The sequence below is a fragment of the Pongo pygmaeus genome, chromosome 13 (genome assembly GCF_028885625.2).
Source record: "Pongo pygmaeus isolate AG05252 chromosome 13, NHGRI_mPonPyg2-v2.0_pri, whole genome shotgun sequence".
NCBI lineage: Eukaryota > Metazoa > Chordata > Mammalia > Primates > Hominidae > Pongo > Pongo pygmaeus.
Window position 1 is genome coordinate 99437921 of NC_072386.2, and position 26964 is coordinate 99464884.

Genomic DNA, 26964 nt, shown 5'->3' on the forward strand with positions numbered 1-26964 from the left:
TTTGGGAGACATTAAGAAAACATAAAATTAGTACCTGACCAATGATAAGAAGGAAAGAACGAGTGAAAAAATGGCCTCAAAGTTGTAAACCTAAGTTGCTTAAAGAAAATTGAAGGGCATTGGAAGAGAGATGATAATTTTACTTTCAGACAACAGTTGTTTGAAATAACACAGGAATACACCAAAGATAAGCCACAAGACATGGACTGGTAATGCAGACTTGGATGTCTTGTGTATAATGACAATAGCTGAAGCGTTACAGATAGAGGAATTCTGTGGTAGCCAGCCTTCAAGATGGCTCCCCATGATCCCCACCTACTGTTATTCACAACCTTGTGCTGTCTGTCCCCTCCCACATCATACCAGGGTTGGTATGGTGGAAGTGATGGTATCTCACTTCCAAGCTTAGGTTCTAAAATAACTGAGGCAGTTGTCTGGGTTGCTCTCTCTCTCTGAGAGAAGCCAGTTGCCATGTCATAAGTAGCCCTTACTACACAGATACCTACGTGGAGAGGAAGTGAGGTCTCCAGCCAACCGCCAGCAAGGAAGTGAAGCCTGCCAACAACCATGAGAGGGAGGCTGGAAGCAGACCTGCAGTGCAGTCAAGCTTCCAGGTAACAGAGGCCTGGTCAACACACTGACCGCTACCTCATGAGGCACACTGACCCTGAGCCACCCAGTGAAGCCACTCCCTGATTGGTGCCCCCTCAAAAACTGTTTTAGATAGTAAATGTTTGTGGTTTTAAGTTGCTAAGTTTGGGTTAATTTGTTACACAGAAATAGGTAGCTAATACAGAGTTTTGATAGCAAAGAACAGAGAACAAAAGTGCTTAGAATTAACCTTAAGGCATACAGAAGGGGCAGGAAGAAAAGTATCAGTTTGCATTCTATCATTAATAGCTAAAAGGATAAAAATGTTTCCTCTGATCCTATGGAAAATGTTCATTTTTTTCTACACCTCTCAACCACAAAAGATACAACATATAAGCCTGCACATATGGCATTATTCAACCTTTCCCTTTTCTGACTAGACCCCAGGCATTTAACTCATAAGTACATGGGATAGTAACATTTGGTTGGCTCCACCAACATGGTCAAATGCTTTCTTAACATTATAAAGTTGCTCAAAGTGTAAACTGTTCAGAAATCAGTTCCCTAAAAAAGTCACAAAGCTGTCTTACAGCTTCACAGGTATCATTTTTAATTTATTATATGTCATTACTAGTGTTGTGTCTTAATAGGAAAACCCAAGGTCAATCAAACACAAATATTTGTTGAACTTCCATATAAAACATAAATATAAACCTTGCCTGGTAGCCAAGTAAAAAGCAACAATACAATGTAAGAGTTCAACACAGGGAAGTAAGAATAAAAATTAATTATTATAATAACAACTAATATTTATTGAGCACTTACTATGTGTGAAATGATACATGCATTATATCAAAACACCTCTATAAACCCTAACAGTCTCATTTTATAGATGAGAACACTGAGGTTTAGAAATGTTTAATAGATTGCCCAATATACCCTGCCTGCAAGTAGAAGCACTAGGATCAAAGTCTAGGCAATCTGACTCTAAGACTTTAGTTCTTTTTTTTTTTTTGAGACAGGGTCTCACTCTGTCATCTCCCAGGCTGGAGTGCAGTGGCACCATCACTGCTTACTGCAACCTCAACCTCCTTGGGCTCAAACAATCCTCCCATCTCAGCCTCCCAAGTAGCTGGGACTGGAGGCACGCACCACCACACCTGGCTATTTTTTTTTTCTTATGTTTTGTGGAGACAGGGACTCACTATGTTGCCCAGGTTGGTCTCAGACACAGCTCAAGCAATCCACCCGCCTTGGCCTCCAAGCGTTGGGATTACAGGTGTGAGCAACTGCACCCAGCCAGCTCCAGTTCTTTATCTACTACTTTATATTAGTTCCCTCAAATGAACACTGTTGTCGAAAAAAGAAAATGATTTGTAGGGGTTGAGTGGGCTAGAAACATTACAGGAGTGATTTAATGAAGTCTTAAGTTTGTATGTGTTAAGAGAAAAAAAGGCTTCTATATTTTACAACTCCAGAAGGCATCATTCTCATACTCTTACCTGAGTGACACTAGGAGGAAGATGACATGTGGGGCCCATGAAAGCTGACAGCTTCCAAAATACTCCGTTTATGGAGCTGCCTGGGCATATGGTACTCGTGTCAGTGTACCACGTCCTCCTCTCTCACCTTACACTGAGCACAATGACATGCTACAAAGCCAACAAGGAGCACAGGACTCAGGTTGTCCTTTCGTTTAAAAATACTGTACTCCTGCTTTAATCAATGGTTGTTAGAAGAAACAGTCATTTTTTAATTTCCTTTTTTTTTTTAACCACAAAGCTTTCTTGCAAAAAGAAACAGTAATATGAAGAACATCTCTACATTTTCTGTTGAATTGTCCATTATGTAACGTCTGATTCATAAGCACCCACACAATAATTTAGTGTCAGGAAAAAAAGTCTCTCCTCTTACAAGCTGGTTTGCTTCCTTTCAACAAACAATGAGATTATATAACCCTTTGTTTCCCACATTTTTGTCTTGCCTTCCAGGAAGTACAAAGATAAATTTCATGCTTAATTAAAATAATAATGTCTGCCAAAGTTTCTGGTTTATTTTCACATCCTATTTTAATGAGTTTATTGAACATGTCTTTTATTGTAAGTGCTTTCAAATCCTTTTCTAAAGTAGGAAAAATATAAATTATGAATAGAATAAGGATATCCCCCCCTGCTTCCCACATAAAACCTATTCTCTGTTCCAGTGAATGGTTAGAAATCCAAAAGTCAACCCAGGGTCTTCCCTTTCCTTTAGTTAACAATCTACTTTTACCTATTCAACCACCTTAATGAGTATTTTGTGTACTCCTCCTGCTCTTTACAGCCCTATTACACTGACTTGGCCTAGCTGGTTTTACCACAAAAGCTTCCCTATTAATCTCCCTGCCTTCAGTCTCAACCTTCTCTCAGGCTGTCCTCATTCGTTTACTTCCTCCACACTATCAGAAAGACTTCTAACACAAAACATCTGTGAAATGTTCTTGTTTTGAAAAAACAAAACAAAACAAAATAACACAAAACAATATGTCTTTCATCTGGCTCAAAATTTCTCAATGACTCCTAGTATAGAATAATAGTTGAAATCATCCACATAACATACAGGACCGTGTATGATCTTGTCCACCCCTCCACATTTACTTGGTTTTATCGCAATCACTCTCCTCCTGCTGATGACCTGCTCCTCCCTCAGAGTTCCTCATCTCAGTAGATGGCACCACCATTTGCCCAGCTGTTCATACCCCAAATCTTGGAGTTATCCCTGGCTCTTCTATCACATCCAAACCATCAGCCAGTCCTATCAGCTCCACCTTGGCAATATATTGAAACAAAGCCACCTTTCACCACCTCAAATGCTGTCGTCTAGTCTAAGTCACCATCATCTATCACCTGGACCACTGTGACAACCTCCTAATCGGTGTCTCTGAATCCATCCTCACACCCCCTAAAATGTATTTTCTATACAGGATCCACCAGTTACCCTTTTAAAAATATAAATGAGATCATGTCACTGCCCAGCACAAAATCTCCCACTAATCCCTCATTCCACGTAGGACATAGTCCAAAATTCCAGTCCTTGCCTATTCTCACTTTCTCCTTGCCAGGAATGCCCTTCCCCCAAGTATCCACATAGCTCAGGCCTTCATTTCACTGCAGTCTCTGCTCTAATGTTCCTTCCTTAGCAGGTCTTCTTAATCTCCTATCCCAGGAGTTCTCAACTGGGGGCCATTTTTACCCCTCACGGGACGTTTGGCAATGTCTAGAGCTATTTCTGGTTGTCCCATGGAAGGAGAGGGGACCTTTCAGCATCTAGTAGGTAGAAGCTAGTAATGCTGATAAACATCCTACAATGTACGGGTCAACCTCCCACAACAGAGAAGTATCCAGCCCAAGATGTCAGTAGCACCAAAGTTAAAAAACCCTGCCCTCTCTAAAACAGCACCTTCATTGTTCTCCTCTTACCTTGCTTTTTTTTTTTTTTTTACATGGTAACGATCACCACCTGACATTACATATATATTCATTTATGATCTGTCTCCCTCAGCAGAATGCAAGGCCCACGATGGCAGATTTTGGACTGATTTGTCCATGCCTATCTCCCTATGGCCTAAAACAATGCCTGGTATATCACCAGCATTCAGTGAATATTTATTGAAAAAATTAATGGATAAATGATACTTCAACAAAGCTGCTGTCCTCAAAACACCCTAGGTTCTCAAAGGCTTCTGTGCTACCATCTATAGAGAACTGTGAACCATCATGAAGTCTGAAGTCACTATGATTTGTTTGCTGTAGAATACTAATGGATACTAATGCTTATTTCCATTTCCTATGTCATGGAAAGTAGACTAATATGTTCTTAGAGAATAGAGGCCACAGCTCCCACTTCTCTATCTCTCTCACATCTCAATGGCTGATGAGGATGGCCGATCACTAACTCTGACCAGTGAAGGAGTCCTATGTTTCAGATTTAGGACTTGATCCAAGCAAAGTGCAGTATTCGCGGAAGCTAATCCAGGCCTTTAATGTTTGAGGCAGCCATAATCAAAGAGCTATATATCTTTACTCAAAATAAAACAATAATTTTTCATCATAACCAAGCAATAAAAGTGGTATGAATAGTCTTCAAAATCAATATCCACCTACCTGCTTGTTTAGCTTCAATACAAGCAATATTTATTTCTTCTTTCAAATCCCAGTTTTCATTGGCTATAGCTTCTCCTACTTTAACAAATCTTCCAACTGCCAAGTTGACAGCTTGTCCTACACGCTGAATTGCTTGCAGAGTTTTATCAGACTTTTTGGTATTATCTTTATGATTAATAAGTGTGGTGATCTAAAAATAAAAGATAAAAGCAACTTTTATCTCAATACCTTTTTTTTTAAGCTGTATCACAAAGTCAAAGAAAATTAAGCCTGGCATACTGGATAGCTCAATAGACTAAATCAATAGTTAGAGATGCTTCAACAGAGGCAACCAGCAAAGTATCCTGCATCATTCCTTAAGACAATGTTTCCATTAATTACAATTCCAAGTTCACCTGAGGGCAGTTATCTGGGGCATGCAGTTTATCTGGGGCATACAGTTCCAGAGGCCCTCCAGATCTTTCAACAAATCCTAAGGAGAAAAGTAGAAGCGGATAGATCATTACATTCAGAAAGCCAAAGTACTTCAGGTCTAGTTTCCTCTACTACGACTTCAGATGCTATGAGAGTAGAGACAGCTCTTCTTCCTCTCCATTCCACTCCGTTGCCTACCATGGAGCACAGGTTGTACAAAATAGTACTTGTGCCATACATGTTTACCAAATTAACTAGATACTTTAGAATGAGCATTGTAATCTATATTTTACATTTTGCTAAGTTTTGTTGCATCAGACTCAAAATAAACAGAATACCAAGAGTTTTAACACTTGATCCCAGGACCTGAAATAAAATACAAAAGGTGACAACTTCAGCTCACTGAAACAAACATAATTCTTCAAAATATCTTAGGAAACTAGTACATGAACTATGCTGACATCTAAGAATATTTATTAAAGAAATGTTGTATGAAAAACATAGATTCCCAACTACTGCTCAATGTACATGTACTAGTATTAAAAGAAGGGGAAGAGAATTACAAGAAGCGGAAGAGAATCACTTCTACTCTTTGCACAACTACTATGTGCCAAGCACTTTATATGTATGTTTAGGTATTAATAATTTACAATTAATAGACCTAGGTTTGAGTCTTGGCTAGGCGATTACTTGCTAAGTGGTCTAGGGAAATTTAATCTCTAAATTTCCTCAACTACAATATTGCTTTTCATCAAATTTTGAATATCTACTATATGCCAGTTCCTAAGGATGTATCAGTGAATGAGACTAAGACAATCCCACCCCCATTAGGTTTACAGTATGGTAGAATAGCAATAATTCAGTACACAAAATATATTTGTTGCACACTATCATATCCCATATAAAATTCTAAGCAAACCTGAAATAACAATCAACAAGAAAGAAAAGCCCACATTCCCATGGGGCTTACATTCTAGTGAAGGAGTGGGGGAGAACTAATAATCACATAAATAGGTAAACAAAAAATAAACTTTAATATAACTGTTATGTACAAAATGTTAGGATAGTGTGATATAAAGTATCTGTGTAGCTACCTGAAATTGATTGGTCTTCCTTCTAAGAGGAAGCGATATTTAAGCTGAGATCTAAATGATAGCGAGGTAGTCAGACCAGCAAACATCAAAGGATAAAGAGCATTCTAGGAGAAGAAACAGTGGAGGAAAAAAAAAAAAAAAAGCCCTGAGGAATGAGCCTCTCCTGTTCAAGGAATGAGGTGAAGTCGGAAGTGGCTAAAGGATAGTGGGTCGGGGGCAAGTTAAAACCAATATCCAAGAGATGGGATGGGCAGGGACCAGCGTGGAATAAAGAGTTCTGGAATTGGAATAAAGAATTTATATTGGCCGGGTGCGGTGGCTCATGCCTGTAATCCCAGCACTTTGGGAGGCGGAGGCTGGCGGATCACAAGGTCAGGAGTTCGAGACCAGCCTGGCCAACATAGTGAAACCCCATCTGTACTAAAAATACAAAAAAAAAAAAAAATTAGCCGGGTGTGGTGGCACATGCCTGTAATCCCAGCTACTTGGGAGGCTGAGGCAGGAGAATCGCTTGAACCCAGGAGGTGGAGGTTGCAGTGAGCCGAGATTGCACCACTGCACTCCAGCCCAGGCGACAATATGAGACTCCATCTCCAAAAAAAAAAAAAAAAAAAAGAACTTATATTTTATTCTATGTATTACAGGAAGATACTTAAGGGTCTTTAAACTAGAAAATACTATAATCTCTGTAGTAATTTGAAGCCATTGAAGGGTTTTTTAAACAGGAAAGTGATATAATCTCCGCAGTGGTTTGAAACCACTGAAGGTTTTTTAAGCAGGAAAGTCATATAATCTCTGTAGTGGTTTTAAAACATGTCCACAAATTCTCCCCTCAAGAGGGAGGGCCTCATTTCTCTCCACATGAGTGTGGACTGGACTTGGTGACTCACTTCTAATAAATGGAATAAAGTGAAAATAACGGAGTGCTTCTAAGAGTAGGTCATAGAACACCTGGTGACTTTCATCTTACTCACTCACTCACTCTCTGCAGGATCAATCACAGTGGGAGCAAGCCAACTGCCACATAATGGAAGGTACTCAAGCAACCCTATGGAGAGCCCCACAAGGTAACCGAAGGTTCTGGCCAAAACATAGTGAAGAACTGAGGCCTCATGTCAACAGCTGAATGAGTGAACTTGAGAGCAGATTCTCCAGCCCCAGTCAAGCCTTTAGATTACTGCAGGCTTGGTCAATCATCTTTATTTTGATTTTATGAGAGACCTCACTCCAGAACCACTAGGTAAGCCACTCTAGAATTAACCCACAGAAACCATAAGATAATGTTTGTTGTTTTAATGCACTAAATTTCAGTTAATTTGTTCTGCATCAATAGATAACTGATACAGATTTTGGTGACTGGATCTGGGGTGAGGCTGTAACAAAACTTAAAATGTGAGAGTGGCTGTAAAATCGGGCAGTGAAAATTGAAAGAACTTTGAGTGAATAAAAACTAGAAACGTCAAAGAAACTTTGCAGAAGCATGATGACCTTTGAGGAAGCTGTCTTAGTTAGGGCTGCTATAACAAAATACCTTAAACCGAGTAATTTATAAATAACAGAAATGTACTGCTTACAGTTCTGGAGGCTGGGAAGTCCAGGATCAAGGCACCAACAGATTTGGTGTCTACTAAGGACCCATTCCTCACAAGTGGTGTCTTCTATGTCCTCACAAGGCTCCCTGAAGCCTCTTTTATAAGAACACTGATCCCATTCATGAAGGCTCCCTTGTGACATAATCACCTCCCAAAGGCCCCAACTCTTAATACCATCATTATGAGGGTTAAGTTCCAACATATAAATTTTGGGGGAATGCCAACAATCAGGCCATAGCAGAAGCTATGGGTAAAAGCTTAAGGAAAAGTGAGAAAAATCTTACTGGAAACTGGAGAAAAGGGGTTCCTTGTTATATGGTGACAGAAAGTCACCCTCATTAACATGAAAGGGAGAAAATATACCTAATGAACTGGGAGATCTGACTAAGGAGATGTCAAAGCAGATTTTGAAGGTGCTACCTGGTTTCTTTTTCCTGCTTACAGTAAAATGTAAGAGAAGAGAAAAATGAAAAGAAACACAGATAAATAAAAACAAGCCAGAACTTGCTGGTTTTAAAAATTCCTTCTCTCATGCCTATAATCATCAGCACTTTGGGAGGCCGAGGCAGGCAGATCACCTGAGGTTGGGAGTTCGAGACCAGCCTGACCAACATGGAGAAACCCCATCTCCACTAAAAAAAAAAAAAAAAAAAAAAAAAAGTTAGCCAGGTGTGGTGGTGCATGGCTGTAATCCCAGCTACTCGAGAGGCTGAGGCAAGAGAATTGCTTGAATCTGGGAGGCGGAGATTGCAGTAAGCCAAGATCGTGCCATTGCACTCCAGCCTGGGCAACAAGAGCAAAACTCCATCTCAAAAAAAAAAAATCTTCTCCAGATGGCACATCATACTAAAATTAAGAATGGCTTCCAGGCAAAAATAAAATCTATGGCTGTGTCAAGAAAGCACCTAAAGATGAAGCTAAGGGTATGACTATAAAATCTTAAGATCTCAGAAAGGTCCAAGGTGTTGCTTCAGACAACCATTCAGGTAAACAACAGATCTCCTAAGAAGCCTAAAGGTATTATTCCTCAGCAGTCCCAGCAGAAGCCCAAGTTAAAGAAGATCATATATCAAAGAGACTTGTGGGTGTGGAATTTTGTCTAGTAGAATGAATTCAATAAGACTCACAGGAGACCAACAAAATTTTTAAGATGATCGTATTGGCAGAAACACTATCAGCTTGGACAAAAAGGGAATACATCTTTGTATGAAAAGAAGCTTTCATACCAGCCCCTGCTCCAAACTTCCATAGGCAGGGAACAGGCTGAGAAATCTATGCAGCTGCAAACATGAGCTACAATTCATGTAAAATAATGACTTAGAGGGCAGAATCAAGAGCCACGAACTATTCCAGGACTTGAGTCTTAATCAAGGAACTGGCAACATTTGCCCAGGAGGAGTTCAGAATACCATAAACCAGTGGCTCCTATTTTTTTTCCATTTTTGAACAGGACTGTATAGCAGTTATTCTATACTTTCTATTTTCTCATTTTTTGAACAGAAGAGTCTATAGTGGTCATCCTAAAACTGAAAGACGTCACACTTAAGGAACTACTACATACAAGAAGTCTCTCCTGGATCGTATTTGTAATAGATGCCAACACTGTGGATTTCCAGCTGATGTTGTGACTTTGGAGAGGATATGGATGGGGAGAGGTTACTTGCAGGTGGGAATAAGGTAAACAATTTGTGGGCAGAGGTTAGAGTGTAGGTAATTCTAAAATATGTCCACAAATTATTTGCTATTCCTCCCTTAAATAGGTGCCTTGAGTATGGGCTGAACTTAGCTACTTATTTCTAACTAGTAGAATAAAACAGTAGTGACAGTATGCTAATTTTGAGGGCAAGTCATAGAGTCACTGTGGTTTTCATCTTTCTTTCTCTCTGTTCACCCTAGGGAAAGACAATTCCCATGTCATGAAGACACTTGACTGGCCCAGTGAGAAGGCTCACATCATGAGCCTAAGGAAACTGATGCTAAAAGGTGCTTATTTAAGGTCACACAGCTAATAAGTGCTAGAGTTAGGATTCAGAGTCAGACATTTCAATTCTAGGGACCATACTCCTAAACACTACCCTATAATGTCATACAACAACCCAGTGAAATAGGTTAATATTAATCATCCTCATTTCCCCAAATTGGAAAATAGGGGTAATAATCATCCCTATTTTACAAATGAGGAAGTTGGACATCAAGAAGTATGGGAGAGATAGGATTTAAATCCAGATATTCTGACTGCAGAGACTAGCCTCTTAGCCACTTAGCCATATTGCCTTCTCTGCCTTATAATGTTAATAAGAAGAGATGGCTGGGCGCAGTGGCTCACACTTGTAATCCCAGCACTTTGGGAGGCCAAGGTGGGCGGATCATGAGGTCAGGAATTTGAGACCAGCTTGGCCAACATGGTGAAATCCCATCTCTACTAAAAATACAAAAATCAGCCCGGCGTGGTGGTGCGCACCTATAATCCCAGCTACTCAGGAGGCTGAGGCAGGAGAATTGCTTGAACCTGGGAGGCAGAGGTTGCAGTGAGCTGAGATCATGCCATTGCACTCCAGCCTGGGTGACAGAGCGAGACTCTGTCTTGAAAAAATAAATAAATAAATAAATAAATAAATAAGAAGAGTTAATAAAATAATGAAAGCATTGTGTTTAACATAGTACCATAAACAGTTTATTATAAGTGTTCAAAGACATACTATAATTAGCTATCTTACTTAATCCTCAGGTATTATTAAAGATTAAAAAACTGAGCCTGAGTGAAATTGCATACTTGGCTCATACAACTAATAAGTAGCCTAGTTTAGAATTTGAACCCAGGTTTAAACTGACACCAAATCCCACCTAATACTCCTTCTTTTACTGGAGGTTTTCAATCTTTCCTATTTTTTTTTAATTGAAATGTTACCTAAAAGCTCATTACATAATCATGTGAAAGAGTCACAATAATTTTAATTTGGAGAATGACTGTGGGCCATGCTGCTGGGAAGCAGAGAACAAATCCTATTGGCACCAGCTTAATCCTTTTCCACACCTGACAGACTCTAGGGAATTGTTACTATCACATGAAAAAAAAGAGAACTTGCTCAGCATTGACTATTCCAAGCTAACCATCTTGGAAGAGACTCTGCAGTGGAAAGGAGTTTAAGTTCTTGCTATAGATTGAATGTTTGTGTCCCATTCCCCCTCCCCCTCCACAAATCCTTATGTTAAAATCCTAACCCCCAATGTGATGGTATTAGGAGGTGGGGCCTTTGGGAGATGATTAGGTCATGGGGGAGGAGCTCTCATGAATGGGATTAATGCCTTTTAAAAGAGGCCTCAGAAAGCTCTCTCACTCATTTCCACCCTGAGAGAACAGTGAGAAGACAGCTGTCCATGAACCAGAATGTGGACCCTCACCGGATACTGAACTTGCCTGAACCCTGATCCTAGACTACCCAGCCTACATAACTGTGAGGCATAAATTTCTGTTGTTTAAGGCACCCAGTCTATTGTATTTTTTATAGCAACCCGAACAGATTAAGGTGATTCTGTTTATTAAATATTTCATTTACATAAAGTTTTAAAATTTCAATTACAAAGAAAAGATCCTGCAATTAGGCTAAAATATGAACTATTGTTCAGTTCCAAAAGACACATTTTGCTTTCACTAGAAGCGCCTTCCCCAGTGCATAATTAGGTGTGGCTGCCTTCCTTTTACTGGAAAGCAGTCTGGGAAATGTTCAGTACAAATATAGTATGCCTTTAAAATTTTATTTAGAGGAACTAAGTCAATATGTAACATTCTTTATTTAAGGTCTACTTATATTCTAAAATTAGTTTCAAATGTTTTAAAAGGTAGGTTCATAAGTTATACATGTTCATTGTTTATAAACAGAAATGGAAAATATAGGAGAGCCTCAAGAAATAAAAATTACCCATAATCCTACTATCCTCTGAGAATTCTGGCATAATTCTTTCCAGTCTTGTTTTATACATATAGATACTTAAATACACAGTTTTACAAAATTGAGATTAAACTTCACTTTCCTTATCATGTAAAAAATAAGACTAACTAACATTTGTTAAGCACAACAGTACCAGGCACTAGCCTATGTGTTTTACATGTATCAATTCTTTTAATGCTTGCTTCTCCAGCATCTAATAGGTACATACTATTATTACCCTAATTTTACAGATAAAAAATCTGAAATTTGAAGAGGTTAAGTATTTGCCCGAGGTCACAAAGCCAGGGGAGCTACCTACACTCTTAATCACTACACCGTCTCTCTTACCTTCCAGGATTACGTTAAGGATCAAGGGAAAGACAACTAGCAAGAGTGCTTCGTAAATTATAATATGCCAAATACAATCTTAGCTATAGTTCTGCAAAAATAGGAATGATATTAAATTGAGAGTCATAACTTGGAGTTGCCCTGACACCAGAGTCTAGAGAACACCTGAATGAACCAGAGAAGAGGGCAGAAAAGGCATCCCTTGGGGAAGAAGACCTGGTGTACTAAAGAACTCTGCTGTGGAATAAAAGAATAAGAATTAGGGTTTACTTGATAGCTTCTAACAAAGGGTGTCAAGAAGTGCAAAACACCAAAGCATATCCCAGCAGTTAAGGGCATGGACATCATTCTGCCTGGTTTTGAATTCTGGCTCTGCCATGTGACCATGTGGCAAGTTATCTAACCTTTCTGTGACTCTGTGTTCTCACGTGTGAAAATGGAAATAATAATTGTACCCATCAGCCAGGCATGGCAGATCACACCTGTAATCCCAGCACTTTGGGAGGCCAAGCCTGGCCGATCACCTGAGGTCAGGAGTTCAAGACCAGCCTGGCCAACATGGTGAAACTCCATCTCTACAAAAAAACAAACAAACAAAAAAATTAGCCAGGCTTGATGCAGGGTGCCTGGGTGCCTGTAATCCCAACTACTTGGGAGGCAGAGGCAGGAGAATTGCTTGAACCCAGGAGGCGGAGGTTGCAGTGAGCCGAGATCCCGCCATTGCACTCCAGCCTGGGTGACAGAGCGAGACTCCATCACAAAAAACAAAACAAAACAAAAAAAACCGCACGTATTCACATACACAAATCAGCAAAGAGCAGAGAGGGTGCCTTATCTACTCTCTTCATCGACAACGTAACTGCAACAAGAATCCTGAAAAGCTTCCAGGACAATGCAGAGAGTAATGGGAAAATGAGGTAGGCTACCTTAGAAATTTAAGGGGTCTGTACAAATAGTGAATAAAGGAAATCTATCAGAGACAGGAAAAGACTAGTGGGCAGTAGAATAACATTCCACACCAGGGTGGAGTTCTGTGGCAGATATCCTTCTTCCCTTCCTTGGATAAAAGCATTATAAGACTTGGAGTGGGAGTTCTGACAGGAAGAATAAAGTGATTATTAAAGGAGGTGGGGAGGTACTCTACATAAAATATGCTTGGTTCTTAGCCCAGGGCTTTTCAAGAAACTGTCTGAATTATAAAATATAAAACATATGAGTATATATAACATATATGTGTGGAGTTTAAAGAAATGAAAGAAAGACCTGTGCAGCCACCACCAAGCTTAAGAGAACAATGTCAGTATCTCTGACAGACCATGTACTCTGTGGCTACTCCTTGTCCATATCACTCTCTTGTCCCAAAAGAAACCATTGTCCCAATTTTGTGTTCATCACTCCCTTATTATAACTATTGCACATACAGTATACCCTAAATGATATCTGGTTTAGTTTTATCTGGTATTGAACCTTTATTTTTTTTCACTCAACATTATGTTTTTGAGATTCATCTCCATTGATAATTACAGCTGTGGTTTATTCATTTCAGTGACAGAGTATATCATTATATGAACATAGCACAATTTATGTAAACATACTACTGTTAAAAGACATTTGGGAAGTTTCCAGTTTTGGGCCATCAGAAGTAAAAATGCTATCCACATTCCAATCCATCTTTCTTTTTTTTTTTTTTTTTTTTTTTTGAGACAGAGTCTCACGCCGTTGCCCAGGCTGGAGTGCAGTGGCACAATCTCGGCTCACTGCAACCTCTGACTCCCAGGTTCAAGCGATTCTCCTGCCCCAGCCTCCCGAGTAGCTGGGATTACAGGCATGCACCACCATGCCAGCTAACTTTCATATTTTTAGTAGAGACGGGGTTGGTCAGGCAGGTCTCAAACTCCTGACCTCAGGCGATCCACCCACCTCAGCCTCCCAAAGTGCTGGGATTACAGGAGTGAGCCACCACGCCCAGCCCCAATCCATTTTTCTAATAGATGTATAGGAGTTTCTCTAGGGGTACTGACTTAGGAGTGGAATTGCTGGGCCACAGGTAATGCCCACATTCAATTATAATAGATTACAACAAACCATTTTCAAAATGGTTGTAACACAGATATTCCTACCATCTCCACATTCCTCACCAACACTTATTCTCACTGTGGATTTTTTAGCTTGTAGTTCATTGATTTCTAATGAAGTTGAATATCTTTTCATATATCTTTTAGCTGTTTCCTCTTTTGTGAAATTATTTTTTAACCAATTTTTAATGGCTAATCTTTTTATTTTTTATTCATTGGAGTATTTTATTTATTCTAGGTACTACAAATCATTTGTTGGTTATTTGTGTTGGAATCATATTCTCCCACTTAATGACTTACCTTTTCCTTTTGATGAACAGAGGTTCTTCTTTTGTTTTTTGTTTTTTGAGACAGGGTCTCACTCTGTCACTGTCACCCAGGCTGAGTGCAGTGTTGTGATCACAGCTCACAGCAGGCTTAACCTCCCCAGCTCAAGCAATCCTCCCACCTCAGCCTCCAGAGTAGCTGGGACCACAGGTGCATGCCATCACACCCGACTAATTTTTTGTATTTTTTGTAGAGACAGGGTTTCACCATGTTGCCCAGGCTGGTCTCAAAATCCTGGACTCAAGTGATCCACCTACCTCAGCCTCCCAAAGTGCTGGGATTACAGGTGTGAGCCACTGTGCCTGGCCTAGGTTCTTCATTTTAAAGAAGTCAAATTTATCCATTTTTTTCTTAAGGCTTATACTTCTGGTATACTAACAAATCGTTTCCCAGCATAAGGTAATGAAGATACTGCCCTATTTTTTTTTCTAAAAGTGTTGTGAGCTTTTACTTTCATATTGTCTTTAATCCATCTGAAGTTGACTTTTTACTGGTATGAGACAGAGATCCAATTTCATGTATTTCTATTTAGATATCCAATTGTCCCAGCTTAATTTTTTTTTAAGTTCTTCCTTTCCCCACTGACCAGCAACGCCAATTGTCATTTACCGAGTTTCCATATATGTGTGGATCTGTTCTAGGGTTTTCTATTCTGTATCACAGGTCTATGTTTTTCAGCCCTGTTCTGACAGCCACATTGTCTTAATTACTATAGTTTTATAATGAGTCTTGAAATCTGGCAGAGCAGGTCCATCAACCTTGTTTCTCTTCTGCCTAATCTTGGCCCTTTGTGCTTTCATATAAACTTCAGAATTACTTTTATCAAGTTCTACTGAAAAATCTTGCTGAAATTTTCATGGAAATTGCATTAAATTGACCAATAGGGATAACTGATATGTCTATAATATGTCAACCTAGGCTCGAACACAGTACTTTTCTCCCATTTATTTAGATCCATGTTGGCTTTTGATAAAATTTTTAAATTTTCTCCATGAAGTTTGACCACTTTTGCGATGTATACATAGAGATAGAGCTCTTTCTCTATATATACATAGCAAAAGCAATATATTCTTAGGAAGCTCATATTTTGCTGTTATTGTTAATATAACTGGATTTTTTAATAATTACTTTTTCTATTTATTTTTTATTATTTTAAAATTATTTTTTAAAGACAGGGTCCTTGTTGGCCAGGCTGGAGCACAGTGGTGTGATCACAGCTAACTGCAGCCCTCAGCTGCTGGGCTCAAGCCATCCTCCGATTTTTTAGCCTCCTGAATAGCTGAGACTAGAGTAGCTGGGATTACAAGCACCAGCCAGTGCACCTGTGCCTTGTTTGTTATTAATGTAGAAAAATGCAATTGATTTTAGTATCCTACGTTCAGTGAACTTGCCAACACTCCTAATTTTTATAATTTACTTGTAGACTGTTTTGAGTTTTCTGCATAGGTTATTATATCACACTGAGACTTTTGGTTTTTCCTTTCCTATATTTATTCCTTTTATTTCTTCTCCTTGTCGTATTACACTGGCTAGAATTTCCAGTGCAGTGCTGAATAGAAGCATAGCAGGCACCCCACTCTGGTTTCTGGCTTTAAAGGAAATGTTTATTTTAAATTTGACTGTTGCTATGATGTTAACTAAAAGTTTTCTGTAGATACTCTATCAGGTTAAGGACACTTTTTCCTAATACTAGTTCCTTAAGTGCTTCTTATCATTATTAGAAGCTGAATTTAGTTGAATGCTTTTTCTGCATCATTGTTATGAAAATATATCTTTTCTAATCTGTGAATGCAAACAAAACTGTACACATTTTTCTAATATTGATATAATCTTGCATTCTTAGAATAAGGCCAGTAACCCAGGACTTTTCACTTGGAGAGTCAGAAGAAGCTAGATGATACCAGAATAGAAACTATCTACTTTAAACCGTATAGTGCCAGTCCTACTTGTTTACCTCAAAACCCTGCCTCCTCCATGACATCGCTGCTGACTCATCCATGCCTTCTCTGAGCTTTTAGAGTATGTGCCATTGAGGATGTTCATTTGACACTTTGCATGTGCTATTCTATACATGACCTATCTACCAACTAGAATATAAGCCCCTCAAAAAACAGCAACAAATAAGCACACAATAAATCCTTGCTTAAAATGCTTAAAATATCCTTGTGGATGAGATGGTGAAACATGAGTTGGGTAATAATACAGCATTCTCAGAAAATGAGACTTGTGGACATATGAGTTTTCTGGAGAACTGCTGTTTTAATCTCCTAACACTGAAACTTTAAAATCATTCTAAATTGTACTTCCGTGCTTTGTTAACCGAGTATTCTGGCCATGCTTAATACACTTCTTGATTTTAACTTTTTCTTGTTAAGGACAGTCAAGTATGAGGAATATCAGTTATGGTGTTGTGGTAGAGATGTAGCTGTAGATACACAATGTGTGGGATGCCAAACCTCAGCTGTGACCCTGAACAAGGCTTTAACTGGAAAAAGAAAAAGAAAAAAAAGGCAGTTATTCTTCCCCTTTGGCATTGACCTCTAACTCTCAGCAGTGATTTATACTTTTCTTCCTCTGCTCTCCTACTTCTCTGGCTTCTTTTACCCCAGAGTTACACAATGCAGAGCTGTAAGACTGATACATTTTTAGCAGTGGATACTGTGAAAAGTTGCCATTTCTCCAGATTACGACTTTCTAGCTTGTTTTTCCACTGTGTACTATCTTTTTCTCTAGACCTCATTACTGCTTCTAATCTCTAGAGAGGACACAGCATAGTGTAGCAAAGAGAACCTTCTGGAGCTAGGGTACCCGGATTCAAATCCCAGTTTGGCACTTATTGAAAGCCCTAACCACAAATTATTTAACCTCACTATTCCTCAGTTTCCTCTCCCATACCACGAGAATATACACCAACTTCACGTGATGGTTAGGAGAATTAATGAGTTAATATTTACAAAGTGCTTAGAACCTGACCTACCACATAGTAAGCATTACATAGGTGTTATTTAAAAAATGGATAAAATACTATCAACTTGAACTCCATCACTCTCTTATCTCTCTGCCTCTTAAAACTGCTCCGGTATTTCTCATTTTGGTTGTGTTTGTGCTAGTGGAGACAGGGGAGGAGCGGAGGGTCTGACATTACTGAGGGATCCCAGTGCCCCTTCCCACTGGTCAGAGCCTCTATGAGACACAGGAAAAGGGAGGGTGTCAGGTATATTCATCACTGCTCTGTTAGCCATGCGAAGGTGAAGAAAATAGGGATGTTTATTTAACCAGCACAACAGGAATCCAGGGACATGTGTGACTGCTGTTTTCAAATATTTGCAGGGCTGGGCAGGAGAAGACATAATATCATTTAGAATTCTATGCAACAGCTACAGGCTCCCCTTCACTGAACATGTTTAAGCAGGGTACTGGTGGCCAGGTGTCAAGGATGCTAAAGAAAGAATTTTTAGTCAGATAATCTTTAAGATTTCTTCTACCTCTAAAATCTTGGTAATCCTAGTATGAGTCACGAAGTGGTTACAACCTGGATGTGAGTCACACATCGCCAACGCGCTCCCGAAGGCACAGAATTCACTCCCCACAGTTCTTGGCATCTTACCACAGACCTAAGTGAGGAATTCTAGCCCTGAAGCTGCATATAACCCAGCTCAGAGAAACAAAAACTTTCCTAAAACTCAGGGCGTCGGTTAGCTGATTGGCAAATACAGTAACGCACACATCCCAAACGGGACTTGGCAAAACGGTGTGCATCTGGATTAACTGTCAGACAGTCTCCACGTCACTTTTCCACGAGGCCGGACAGAAGCCGGCAGAGGTGAGCAGCAGCAGGTTCAGGGGAAGGGGTAGGGTGGCCGGGATGAATGGGAGGCCAGCGAACTGACCTACGGCGGGGAGGGACAAAGGATCAGGGAGCGCACGCTGGGCGGGGAGGCCGGGAGGAATACGCCAGGCGGAGGAGCCGGGCTCGGGACAAGGCTGCGAACTGGTGACAGAGTCGGTTATCGAGAAGGGCCCTAAGTCCCAGCGGGGGGCCCAGCGGGAGTCCTCTCTGCCTCGGGAGCTGGGCTCAACCACTCGCCCCGCGGAGGGGGTATCGCCCGGCCGGGGGCCCCCGGGAGCCGCAGACCCGAGGCAGGTACTGGGGGCAAAGGCCCAGGCCGGCACCCCCGCCCCGCAGCCTCCCCTGCTGCGGAGTCCACTCAACCCTGCCGCCGGAGTTTGGATTATCCAGTCTCTCGCCGCCCGGGCCGAGGCCCATCCCGGAGCTCCACACAGGCGGTCCGACAACAACGCCACAGTGCCGGCGCGGAAAGTGGGGCAGCGGCTGCCTCCCGTCCGGTCGTGCGAGCGGCGGCCGCCATCGCGGGCCGCGGCGGGAGGGAGAAGAGGGGCCGCGCCAGGCGCCACTTTACCTGAGAAACCAGGGGGAGTAGCGTCTGCTCCACCGAGCGAGTTTTGATCTCCAGTCCCGAGTCGAGAGCGAAGCCCGAAGAGCCGGAGCCGTAGACTGCTCCGGCGCCGCCAACGCCGGCGGGTCCGGGAGAGGCGGCCATGGCCCTCGGTCTATCCCGCAGCCTGGACTCCGCGCCACGGCGAGCCTGCCGCCAGTCAACCCAATCGCCCGAGGCGGCGGCGACAGGACACTCGCGCCAACCGAGACCCCGCCCCCAGGGGTCCGCCCCCCCTAGGGCTCCGCCCCCAACCCTGCGTCCCCACCGCCCGTCACCGTATGGCCCCGCCCATCCTCGGCCTCTGCCCCACCCCCGCAGTCCAGCCTGGGGTGGGCTCCCTGCAACCCCGCCCCCTAAGCCGGGTCCAGCCCCCACACGGCCCCGCCCTTACCTCTTCTCAGACCCCTTCCATGGGTTCCAGGCACCTTCTCGCCAGGGTGGCGAGGAGAAACAAAACACATCTCAGTCACACAGCCACATGGCCTCCTCTTACTTGGACAGACAACCGTCCCCAGCAAAGCTTCTCGTCCTCTCGGTAGGTGACTCGTCCTAAATCAGCTCTGAATTCCCAAAGACTTCTGGAAGCTGTGCTGGGGTTGAAACTGGTAGACCAAAACCAGAATCAAGTCTGTTGGGAGGGACCTTTCCCTTGGGACGGGAATTCCAGTGGTGATGTCTTCCTGGGGCTTCTCCGGAAGGTCCAATTTCCACTCCACCCTGCTCATTCTTTCACCATGTATTTCTCACAAACACTTTGAGCTGGATTGAAGGGGGAACACTTGATAATGCAATCATTAATGGAGTATCTGGGTATTCGGCAGGAAGTCAGTATATCTTTCACACTACTGTTTAGACTTATTCAAAAGAAATTTAAAACAAACATGAAAAAGCCTCATCTACTGTTCAACACTACTTCTTAAAACTATTTTTCAAAGTTTTTTCCTAGTGCCAGGCACAGAGCAGTTTCTTCATAACTGTTCATTGCATGAAAACACCAAGTGTGTATTTCTGACAACTCACTTGAGGGGAAGGGTAAGAATCAGTTCTGTAAGCACAACTCTGAGCTCGCAGAGCCCCACGATGGGGGCGGGGAGCTGAAGACTCCTAAGGTCTCCAGGAGCAAGGCCAAAAGGAGGTTGTCAGCAGTATGCACGCTGTGAAGGAATTCCAGACTTAAGCAACAGACTGAGAAGCATGAAAAAATGTTTTGTCAACTACCATATCTGCCAGTGAGAACCTATCAGAGTAAAAAAGAATCTGAGGCTGGCCAGTCCACCCGGACACCTTGGCCTGGATCATTTCTTCTTCCGTAACACCAGATTGATGAGCTGGGTACATCAACCTGAGGCATCAGAAAGCTCTTTCCCAAGCACCGTTGAAAGGCGCTTCACGGTGCTTCAACCTGTCGCTTCAGCTTCATCAATCTACCAGTGCTGCACAGCTGTCTTTGGTATTGAAGATAGCCAAGCTTCAGCTTCTTTTTCTTCATTCAAAAAGCACAGGTCCTCAATCCAACTTTTTCTTCCAATTCTTCTCAGCCAACCATCTCACCACTTCCTTACCTATCACAAGGCCACCTTCCCCTGTGCACTGAGGGCCCTTGACCTCTTTAAGGCACCCAGTGTCCACTTCCTGGACACACCTTCCCTTACGAAGTTGACAGTATCTGGTAAGAATTCAGTGTACACAATGTTGCCGGAGGAAATGGCATGACAGAAGGCCTAAGAGACAGATGCATGGATTCATGAAAGTTTGGCTTCACAAAAGATCAAGTTTTTCAACACACAGGAGATTAAGTTTACCACATGATTCATTCAACACTAGTAATTTTATTTCAAAATATAAATATTTCACGTTAACAAAGAAGTTACATCAGTAGGTTGTCAAAGCAAGTTAAAGCTAAGAAACAGCATTTGTGTGAGAACAGAGGGTATTTATTGTATTCGAATATTCTTTTTTACTTTTGAATTGCCTCCTTCACCTGAGAACCCAGGGATGATACATTTTCAAAGAGTTACGTAAGCAATTACAACTCTATATCAAATCTTAGTTCAAAATCAAATTGTACTGGAAATACACTTCAGTTACCTAAATAAGTGGCACTGCAAAGGGCAAAGAAGGGTTTCCTTTGGGATGGCTACAATGAGAGTTATTACATCTGCTGGGTCTCTGCAATAAAAAATAAATGGTATTTGATAATAAGCCAAAATGATCAGGATTTGCTTCCATACTTTTCACTGTAAAATAAAAAGCTAGCAAAAAGCTAGTAAGAAACCAGATGTCTAGTAAAGAACTCTGGACTTGGAGTCAGGAAGTTCTGCAACTAAATTCTGGCTCCATCATTTTGTGGTATAAACTTAGGGGAATATCACCAAAAAGTTTTCAGAGCCTCCAGAGTCCCCCCATCTGTACAACAAGGATAATATTGTCTGTCTCACAGGGCTGTTACAAAAGGTGTCTGAAAACTATAAAGTGCCATACAAAAGCATATTAAAATGTAATATCAATATATCACCACTGTATTTGCACATTAGTTGATCCTTGAAAAACCTGCAAAATTAAACACAATACTGATTTTACACACCATAGGTGGAAAAGAATCTCTACACCTTAAGTATAGCTCTGAACAGCAAATATACTTGCTTTCTAGACTTCAAGATTTATTACACACTACATGGTACCACAGTAATAGATCTGCCATTCAGTATTTCCATTAGGGATGTCTTCTCAAAGAGCTGTAAACTCGATCAAGGGCCATGTTTCCCAAAGGACCCTGTAGTCCTTTGAGATGCTCTGAGGAATAAAGAAGGGGAGTGCAGTCTAAGGTCAAACAGTGTTTGTCCCCTTTTATAAATTCACAATGTGTAATAGCATGTTCAAAACTCTTAGAAGTCCTACAGAAAGGAAACAAACTCAGCATTCCTTCATTTTAATTGACCATGCAATCCCCCACCCCCAACACACACACACTTTTTTTCTTACATCTATTAACATCTCTTGGAACTACTGCTATAAGGAACACATTTTGCCAAAAGCTGCTCAACCATGAAGAAAAGGAAAGAGAAGTAGAATGGACTGACAGAAAAAAAAGAACTCTATTCTACTCTGAATTCTGTTACTAACTGGCTGTATGTGTATGTCAGACAAGCCACTTAAACCTATGAATTTGGGTCTTTCTCTAGAAAGTGACAGGACCACCTAATTTTAGAAGTCCCATTCTAGCACAGAATTTCTGACTCTAGTAGACAGAACAACTTGATTTATAATTATCTTAAACTATCAAAAATAACCAATCGGTGGCTGCAGACAGCATGTGTGTTTTTTTTGCAGGTTCCCAATAATCAGTAAGTTAATAAAATGAATATATTTTGATGGCAGAATGTTGAAAGACAAGAAACTAATAAAAAGTACTTGTTTTTAGCTGGAACTAGCATTTGGAAGTAATGCTAGCCAGAGGCTATTTCCACTGTGAAATGCACACTCAAAGTCCTACTGTAATATTATTTTAAGGGTCTTAGGAGGCCCCTCAGAGGAGACTGCAAGGTCAGGGCTAGAGTATGAGAAGTCCTAAGGGTTTTTGTTTTTTGTTTTTTTTCCTATAAACCCTGAGGTTGAAAGCTCTGGATAGCTCACCTAAATTACTTTCCTCTAACCCCTCACAGCCTGAATTTCTGAGTATTTCTTGACCAGTAGTGACACATTCCTCAGGCACTAATATAACCCAAATGGAAACTACAGGTCCTAGGAAATCCAGATAGGTCACAATGGGTTCATGTGAAGATCAAGGTGAGCCAGAAGATCTCACCTGCAAGCCATTTAGCAGCCCTTTAACTGTAAAAAGCAGCTCCACTTTCTAAGGCTACAGAGTTTATTTACATACAAGGTCTCTATGTAACATGCTGGATTTCTTCCCACTGTCATGGGTCAACCCACACTAGTCTCAGAAGTCAAGGGAAAGCTCTGCCAGCTAACCACTTCTTATCAAAGAGGGTGTGAAGAAACCTTGCAATTTTAACAATAACTAAGACCAGCATGTAAGGTGGTCTTACAGAGATCACTTGCAGGAACAGATATTCATAGGAACTTCAGAACTCAAACAGCACTCACATAACATGGAATTTACGCTGAAAATCCCATGTCTTCTCTCTCAGAAAAGAGGGGAGCATACCTGTGTGGAGAGCTTGTATTTTCTCCCCTCCCATCCATTAGATTTACAACTGAATAGCGAATGTAAACTTGAAACTAATCTTTAATAAATCTATAAAATGCAAGATATTATGACCAAGTTCTGTACTCGCTTTTTACGGAAGTGACTTCTACTTCATCAACGTACAGTCTGTTCCTGAAGAAACCTCCTCTTTCTGGGTCAAATTCTGACTGAGAATGTAAAGGTAGGTTATCTTTGAGCCTTGAGCTTGAAACGCCTACCTTTTCCTACCACTTGATCTCTGTTGCCCTGTGAAAATTCTGTAAACCTTCCTCATTGCATCTGAGGAATCATGCTGGAATGCTTCTTTCTGGCTCGGAGGGTTCCAAGACCTCCCCAGCTAGTGGGCCTTGAATGCTTCTTTCTGGCTCGGAGGGTTCCAAGACCTCCCCAGCTAGTGGACCTTCCTAGTCCTTATGCTGTTGCTGTAGCAATGGGGCAGTTCAAGTTTCCTGATCATGGCTGTGAAGCACTCTGGGGCACCTCTGCTCCTGGTATTTCAGGGTGATATTACATCACTGCTGCTAATTTTGGTAGCTCTAAACTATTCTCTCAAAGACCTCTAGGAACCTGATATTTATGCTAATAATTACCCAGCAAGAAACATTAGCTATAGTTTTTTGCAATATCACTTTATACAGCTAAAATCACTTTGTATATGTATAGTAACTCATTGTATATATTTGTCTCTTATGAATATGTGCTTATTATATCTATAAATCAACCAGTATATAATTAACAAAAACAAATGATTTTTTATTTAGCCTTTTAATGCAAAAAATTTAAATTTAGTATTACATATGATCTGGCTAAGAGCAAGAGGCCTTCTTATGAGTGATCTCCATCACCCTGTACAGTGCCTGGAACAGAACCTACAGTTTAGCCAACTCTCAATAAATGTTTTAGTGAATGAATGAATGATTGACTAAAGAAAAACATGAGTTACTTAGCGACCAAATCTAACACTCAGTGGAATAGCTGATTATAATCACTAAAGGATTCGTAATAGAAATAGAGATCTGTATGCAGTCTACTCCACAGAAACAGTCAGAAGATCTCATGGTAGCCTTTTCTAAATGAAATTTTTCTTAAGCAGTGTAAGAATAAATTTAAACTAATTATAATTATCAGTGACTTCTTAGGGAGATGTTTTAGGAAAAATTATTAATATTTCTACCTTTAAATACTTTCCAAAAAGGAAATCTTCAACACTTAAGAACTACCCCCCACACTTTTTTTTTCCCTTGGGACAGTGTCTCACTCTCTCACCCAGGCTGGAGTGCAGTGGCGCCATCTTGGCTCGCTACAGCCTCAACCTCCTGGACTCAGGTGATCCTCATACATCAGCCTCCTGAGTAGCTCGGAGTATAGGCACACCACCGTGCCCAGCTAATTTTTTTTTTATTTTTTGTAGAGATGGGGTTTTGCCATGTTGCCTAGGCTGATCTCAAATCCCTGGGCTCAAGCAATCCACCCGCCTCGGCCTTCCGAAGTGCTGGGATTACAGATGTGAGCCACCACCTACAGCCTGGCCAAGAACCCTTTTCTCTTCCACATTCCCCTGGGAGCAGAGGATAGGCCTGATGATTGTTTTAAACAGTAGAAAGGGTTCAGCTAAGAACTACAGTCCACTCTCAGCCCTGTCATGTACTATAGGACAAGTCTTCATTCACAACAAATGGATAGCAACACCAATCTCGTAACACTGGGAAAACTGCATACAATATTCAGAAGGAACACTAATACAGCAGAATCTGCAGACAATGGAATCAAAGATCTGAGGGCAAATCCTACTAAACTTTACGACTTTGAGTTGGTCACTTTTCTGAACCTTAGCTTCTCCATCAGTGTAAAACTGATGTAAAATAATATAAAGCTATATGAAAGCTGATGTGATGTACTTGTGAAATAGAATGTGCAAAAGGACTGTGTAAAATGTAAAGCACTATGCTGGTTACTGTGATATCTGAGATATTTTTAAAGTTGCAATTCAATTCAACAAGCATTCAATTAGAGTCATGTGCAAGGCACTGTGCTAAGAGATGGGAAAATACTACATAAATATAAAATTCTGCTGAAAACTTATCGGCAGAGTTCCAAATAATGAAACAGATACATTTAACAAATCAGAGTACTGCTACACCTGAGATTTTTCACTTCAAACACCTGGAAGGAGAAAACCTACTAACAGCATGAATTTTATCATACTGTTACCATTCATAGCAGCTTAATAAGTATTTCACTTCAACGTGGTCAGCCAAGTTTTATAATTTGGCAATAGTGTAAACGAGCGTGAAGAGAAAAGGAAGAGGAGGAAGAGCTTCAGTCTTTGTATCTCCCAGGGTTACAATATAAAACTGAACATCAAATAAGCCGCCCCACCCTTACACTTATGATTTATTATTTCTTAAAGAGCGTATAATAATACATTGTGGGAGAAGGGTAGAAGATTCATTTTTCCTGCTCACTCAACTACACACTCAAAAGTGAAAGCCCTCTTCCTTGAAAAGTGACTGTCTTAGAAAAGTTTAACAATAGATTTCTTAAACCAGGAAAAAATTACACCATCTATTCTTTTAATAGCAGGTAGTTTAGAGTTCTTAAAATAACTTTATAAATATATAATATAGTAATATAGATAACCAAAGTGGAAAAATTTCAAGCCAGGGTACCAGTGTATAAAATGAAACTTTTCAAGCCATCTTAACAACAGTTAAGTGAGCAAACCACCAACTCTGAACTCTCAAGCTGTGTTTTAAAATACAAAGCAACCCGCAGCAAATTCTCTCTTGTCCAGGCATTCTGTATGTAAGGCCAGGAGGTTTCTGCTTCTTTCCTGGGTTCTGCTTGCTAGGCACAGCTGAAAGGGCAGAAGGCCACAGCTGAGCTGAACTCACTGTCAAATTTGAACTTCCTAGAAAAATCACTGCAGAGGAAACCATGTCAACCTACTGAGGATTTCAGATCTTCAGAAATGTCACGGAAAGTCCTAAAAGAAAAAAAGATGGAATGATTAGTTGATTACCATAAAACAGTATTCTATTTTTACAATCTTTTGGAGCCCTAATGAGATTATATAGTCACTATTTTTTCTTAAGATTTTCATTGAGTATTGTTTCAAAGTCTGCTAGTTGTTGCTCATTCTCATTAACAAGAACTCCATTTTTTTGCTGGATCCATTGTCCAAAGGACTATTTCCCCAGACTCCCTTGAAACTACACATGACCACGTGACTACGCTTTGGTTAATGAGATTTAAGTAGAAGTGTTGTGCAACTTCTGGGCAGTTTCTTAAAAGAGAAGAGCAATCTTCTTCAGCTCTTCCACCTTGTTACTGGCTGGAAGTGGATATGATGATTGATGTTAAAGAGGAAAAACCACTAAGAGACCAAAGATTAAATGCCAAGTGGATACATTTTATTACAAAATAGAAAATGTAATCCAACAGAGAGTCCAAGCTGTAAGGGATGTGGTTCAGTGCAGGAGAAATGGGTTAGGTCTTTTCATCAAGTGACCTTGTACTTGAACTGTTTCTGACCCACATTAAACAAGCTAAGCGAACAATGTTATTGGCGGGTAATATCTGGGCTGGATGAAGGTGGCTGAGCACCGTGCTTGGCTGCTGCATACATGAAGTGTCTATCTCAGGACTGAGATAGAGAGAAAAAAGGCATGAGAAGTCTGACAGGGCAAATTAATGTGTCAGCTTTATCTTGAAGGCCATGGGAAGCCACTGTGGGAATTTTAAGCAGCAGCAGAGTAGAATATTTTGTTTCAGAAAAATCA

The 26964-nt window shown here is 40.8% G+C and overlaps 2 protein-coding genes across 5 annotated transcripts in view; both read right to left on the bottom strand.

Annotated features, from left to right (window-relative positions):
* Nucleotides 1–19253, bottom strand: part of CTNNAL1 (catenin alpha like 1) — a 69039-nt gene extending 49786 nt beyond the window's left edge. For both annotated transcript variants that reach the window (XM_054500331.2, XM_054500328.2), the window contains exons 1-2: nucleotides 18934–19253; nucleotides 4734–4923 (exon numbers count right to left, since the gene is read on the bottom strand). In XM_054500331.2, the coding sequence (XP_054356306.1) occupies nucleotides 4734–4923; nucleotides 18934–19074 (331 nt within the window). In that variant the 5' untranslated portion in view covers nucleotides 19075–19253. The remainder of the gene's footprint in view (nucleotides 1–4733; nucleotides 4924–18933) is intronic.
* A 1528-nt stretch (nucleotides 19254–20781) lies between these two features.
* The window catches only part of TMEM245 (transmembrane protein 245), a 103591-nt gene continuing 97408 nt past the window's right edge, over nucleotides 20782–26964 (bottom strand). For all 3 annotated transcript variants that reach the window (XM_054500325.1, XM_063650270.1, XM_054500326.2), the window contains one exon: nucleotides 20782–26168. In XM_054500325.1, the coding sequence (XP_054356300.1) occupies nucleotides 26123–26168 (46 nt within the window). In that variant the 3' untranslated portion in view covers nucleotides 20782–26122. The remainder of the gene's footprint in view (nucleotides 26169–26964) is intronic.